The 5,509-nt window shown below is 35.3% G+C and overlaps 1 protein-coding gene across 1 annotated transcript; it reads right to left on the reverse strand.

Moving 5' to 3' along the window:
- Nucleotides 1–1,894: 1,894 nt before the first annotated feature.
- LOC132058840 (uncharacterized) lies at nt 1,895–4,749 on the reverse strand. Its single transcript, XM_059451212.1, has 2 exons — nt 4,593–4,749; nt 1,895–3,638 (listed from the first exon to the last, which is right to left on the reverse strand). Exon 2 carries the CDS (start codon nt 3,634–3,636, stop codon nt 2,098–2,100), a length of 1,539 nt encoding a protein of 512 aa, XP_059307195.1. The 5' UTR covers nt 3,637–3,638; nt 4,593–4,749; the 3' UTR covers nt 1,895–2,097.
- Nucleotides 4,750–5,509: the final 760 nt, after the last annotated feature.

The following is a 5,509-nucleotide window of genomic DNA, read 5'->3' on the forward strand; positions in this document are numbered from 1 at the left end:
GGCGGGGTACAGATTGGGACATTTCGGGTAATTTTACATTTTTTTACACGGATTTCCCTTCTTTTGGGGTGGTCTTTAATTTTTACCCCTCAAATTACTGGTCCCAAAGACATAAAAATACACATCCATTCACATTCTATTAATGCACCATGGACTTGAACCACCTCAAATATGTCAACTATTAGATTTTAAAATGATATAAAGACTTAGCAAAAATATAGCTTCTCAACCAATGAACTATCTAAACAAGAGGATCTTATTTCAAAATTACACAAATCAAATACAGAATCACATCTTGAATAAATCAATTTCACAAGTACTGAACTTGACATTGGCCTATTGTAATAAGATTAAGGCTTGCACAGGTAAGATAAATGAGGCATATGATATTCTTAAAGTTTAATACTTCATATTCTACTAACTCCTTTATATAGCAATTCACCTAAAAACAGAGCAGAGCATAGTTAAAACAGGTCCAATACTAACGAGAATATTTTTGACCAAATCAAAAAAGCTACACCAAAACACTAATATCCAAAACACATCCTCAAATCTTAGCATTATTACAAGATATTGAAATATCCATACTAACAAAACTCACTTCATTAAACTAGGAAGTTGGGCCTCAAGATTGGACAAGTACTCTTTAGTCTCGATAATATCCTTATTATCTTTGGAAATTTGTTCCTCAGAAGATACTACTTCTTGAGGAGCACTTCTTGAGCTTTGGAGCTTGTTGAGACTGTATTCTCCCTAAGACTGAGATAAAACTTTATTTTAGCTGTCTTCTTAGACGTGCGATAGTTAGCATACTTCTCGACCTCGTCAGAGATCTGAAGAAAAAAATGTTGTCAAAACACATTTATAAAAATCTATAAAAAAGTGTATTCAAACACATTTACAAACAAGGTGGAAAAAGAAATACCAACCCTAGCATTAAACTCTGAAAATTTAGAAGAAGATGCAGATGCTTCAAAATTCAGTACTTGAAGAAGAAAATTTAGAAGAAGATGCTTGAACAGTAACTCGAAAAACTTACTCCAATTTAGTTGCAATCCTTTTTTATCCTAACTTCTTTAGAACAGAGACAAATTTCCAAGGGAAAATTATCCAAGCCTTGAAAATATTCAGATAACTTTCAGAAATCTCCACTTGAATGCTCATAAAAATGTTCACTGAAGACGCATTTAGTACAACTAGTTGAAGGATCAAGCAACTCTGGCAAATTTAGCCTCATTAGCTGTCTCATCACATCACAGTTACTTTATTATCAGGGATTAGGATGTTCTTCTCTTTCAGTGTTCTTGTGTTCTAAACCTTGTGTGCCTGGGATACTGCAGGAGGACTCTGCACACATATACGATTCTTAACGCCTTATCTGAAAGTTGTCGTCTTGGTAACTGCTAATAAAGATACAAGTCACACGCTCCTTGCTAAAACTTCGGAATGCACTACTATGATTCTTGTTAAAGTAATGCCGTAACGCTCTTATCTGAAAGTTATCATATCAAATTTGAACACACAAAATGAGGAAAAAGAAAAGAAAAAAAAAAAAAAAAAAAAAAGGACATAGCCCCTTCAGGGACATTTCGAGAAAATTGGAACGAGACAATAAATGGCAAAAGTTGAATACAAAAATGTGAGATTGCATAAATCTAACTTCAATTACCTGTTGCAAGATCATATTAGTTCGTATGTAAGAGATATCTGAAGACAGTTCTGATGAGTTAACTGAGCTTCTATTTTCTGTTTAATCAAGAGATGTCTCAAGAGATTTAGAAGTGTCTGTTTAAGTTCCCTTCCCTTTCCACAGAAGGCGTTCGTCTCATTCATTGTGAAGTACATAGAAAAATCATAGTAGAAAAAGGCATAAGCTCCATGACAAACACAAACATTAATAAGGGAAGGCTTAGTATGGAACAAATAAAATGGTGTAGACAGAAATAGCCATCAGATCATCATTATATTAAAATAACAAGAATTTTATTCTACTAATACTAGACGCAAAATTTATGAAGCTACTAACTTGCACAACATCATCAAGGCAAGCTTCAGAGGAAAACTTCAAGTCCCAGTTCCAATATACGAGTCTTCAGTTCACTCCCTTATGCCATCTTCTTCAACATCAATATCACTCAGATCAAGATCAGCAAGTAACTCCTCCAAAGGAATAGAAGGAACATCTTCTCCATCAGCAACAGAAGTAGTAGTTTCTGATCGTTGATATTCTTTATCACGATACAATGATATGTTGAACCTCAGATCAGGATTCTCCTCCAAATCTCTCAAGAATTGTTCATACTCCAAGTTCATCTTTTGTTCTTGATCTCTTCCCTTTCCAGAGTTATCGACTTCCATATTGAGTGACTTAAGCTTCCAAGACCGAGGCTTCACACGTTTCTTTTGGCGTTTCTCTTCATAGCTTTTCTTGATCAATATCACCTCTGGAAGAACAAGACCTTTGTATTTGTCTAGCTCAATATCATTATTATTGGCTCCATATAAATCATAACCGAGGGCATAGTCTCCAGAGTCTAGAAGATGGCCTAGATGTGTTCTCACAGAGAATATCGTATCATTCTTCCCAAAATCAGATACACGAGCAACCTGGACATCAGCTAAAACATATTTCGAGCCCCCAATATTAACTTCCGTGGAAACAACATCAACGTCTAAAACCACATACTCGACGAGCTGTCTACTAGACAATAAAGGCTTAAACGACGCCCTCCAGTACTGATCAGCATCCATGAAACAATGCCTCAGAGTAAACGGATCCAATAGAGAGATACTGTTGCTTACTTTTGTGCAGATCACTAAAGGACCAATATTTCCTAAACTAGCTGCCACCTTTGGAGGAAGACATATGAGATCCTCACGACAAACCGGGCTGATTTCTACAGAGAATGTGTACTTATAATTGAAGGTATTGCTCTTATGATCATGTGACACGAGTTGCTTGTCGTTTCGGGTCCTGACAGGTACCACCCTACTAACAAAGTCCACAAACTTCAATGCATGACTTCTATGGCCAAAAAAGAAATCAATTCCCTGATCCAACTGTTGAATCTTTATAGCACGATTAGCAGCATCGTGCTTAAGTATCAGCTGCTCTAAATAGAAGAACGTTCTACGATGAGAAACGTGCTGTCTAAGTTGTACCGCAGCCACCCATTGATCAGGGTTAGCTTGTACCTTCGAACACAACTCACACATTTGGTCTTGGACAACGTACTCAACGGTGTATGATTGTTCAATAACAGCTCCATTTAATACCTCTTTTTGGACTCTAAGCCTAACTTTGATCCTTTTGGAATGAGGTTCAGTCCATATAAACTCGGCATTCACTAACTTAACTTTATTCAAATTCTTCAACCTCTTGATACAGAAGGTGAGTAACTCCTTCGATTCGAGCTGAGCTTTGATCCAACTCCTTGGAGGTTGCAAATAGCTATCACATTCATTGCAGTGAACAATCACTACCTGTTTTTGTAAGCCTTCTGTTATATCAACTTCGGATCGCAAGCATTTAGCACACATATTTGCAGCATTTGGCTGCATCGAGATGCCGCATTTGCAGCATAACACATTTCCTATTGTTTGTTGCACTGTAAACATTCCGGACACTTCTGCCATACCTAACAAAAAAAAAAAAATTGCATACATAAAACTCAACAAATGAAACATAGCTTTGAATGGCAGATTATAAGAAGCAATAAGTTACATAAATTTTCTTTTTCAATTACCCTTTTAGCCTGCTTATTGGTCAAGCTTATGGGAAGACGAACTTGTTTATTTTTTAAACAAAGTACTTGTTTTAGAAAATGAGGTGTTTGGCTAAGCTTTTAGGAAAAACACAAATGAGTTCAAGTTGTAGCAAAAACTACTTTTTAGAAGCTAAAACAGGTACTCTTACCCCGAAGCACTTTTGAACTCGTACATGCACAAATTACTGCTCCAATATTGGCACAAGTGCTTTTCATTTAAAAAAAAAAAAAAAAAAAAAAAAAAACTACTTTCCAATAATACTTTTTCAACGAACAGTAACACTTCTCAAAATAAACAGATTCCAGAAGCTCGCCAAACAAGCTATTTGTTTGTATTAAACAAGAGATAAAAAGAAACGAAATAATTTCTCCAAAATACCATAGATTTTCATTTTCAATTACCCTTTTATTTGTATTAAACAAGAGACAAAATGAAACTGAAGAATTTCATCAAACTAACAAGTCCTCCTCTGCCTAAACAGTTTCTTTTTTACAATCATTTAACATTTTTAACTATAAAAAGTTACTCTATTTATACAACTTTTGATGTCATTTCTATGCAAGTAAATATTACTTTAACAAGAACTTAGAAATTGATATCCAATTCTTTATGTTACAAAGGAAGAAAATAATATTAACAATAATCAATTAACCCAAGAACCTCTCATAACCCTTTTACAGATTTGATATGTTTATTTAAACAGAAAAAAGTGACACCCTTTTCTTCCTGGAACCAATTAAGAATTTTTTAGATCACAAATAAAATTAAAAAGGGAAACTGAGGTTCGCAGAATTTGATAAACTGAATTAAGATATTAATATTACCTGGTGTTTGAAGAAAAGAGAAACTGAATGATCAAGAATTGAAGTTGGTTGATTAAGGAAAGAGGAGTAAATTAAAGAAATATTAGAATTTGCTGTTATTTTGGACCTTAAATATAAACTAACCTAACCGACTTTAGGACAGGATCGTGGCGTCACTGCTTACTACTCTTTTTTCCCTTGTTTTTTTGTTTTGGTTTCCCACTCGGTATTCGATATCTGCATTGGACTCGATTAAATATGAATTCTCACAGGAAAGTCCCATATTGAAGGGTAAAGCGGTCCCAGCAGAGGCTTACTACTCCTTCAGCGGCGTTGCCCATAGCTCGAGCCCGTTTTTTTTTTTCCTTCCATCCGGTGTCCCGTATCCGCATTGAGGCCCGACTAAATTCGAATTCACGCTCGGAAATCCCAGATTGGTTAGTAAAGCGAAAGCCAATTGCTTGGTCTTCATTTTATTATGACTTAAGTTGTACCCAACGTCAAACTCCGGATACAGTTATAAATGCTCCTCCACCTTTAACCAAAAGCCTCGAGTCAGGTTGGAGCCTTGACGATAAAATTATTTTTTATAAGAGTGATTTACTCGATGAGATCACAATCTAAAATCTTGTAGGTGATTGCGAAAGCTAGACGACATACTATGTTTGTCCATAAGATTGAGCAACATATAAATAAACATTAAATACGAGTCTAATATCGTTAGAAGGTAATTTCTCGAGGGATATATTTTTATAACTTTTAAAAATAGGGACAAAATTTAAATGGTGACCTAAAAAGAGGACATTTGCGTGATTAAGCTGGAAACTAATGGCATTGAAGTGGGCCGATTATGGAGCCCACTTTCAATGGGTTTACTTCTTGTGGATTTTTTCTTGTTGGGCTTCATGTATATTCAGGAGCCCAAACTCTTATTTTGC

The sequence above is a fragment of the Lycium ferocissimum genome, chromosome 6, assembly GCF_029784015.1.
Source record: "Lycium ferocissimum isolate CSIRO_LF1 chromosome 6, AGI_CSIRO_Lferr_CH_V1, whole genome shotgun sequence".
Classification (NCBI taxonomy): Eukaryota; Viridiplantae; Streptophyta; class Magnoliopsida; order Solanales; family Solanaceae; genus Lycium; species Lycium ferocissimum.

What these genes read in the sequence shown, in the direction of transcription:
- LOC132058840 (XM_059451212.1), bottom strand. Translation starts at nt 3,636, where the DNA reads ATGGCAGAAGTGTCCGGAATGTTTACAGTGCAACAAACAATAGGAAAT.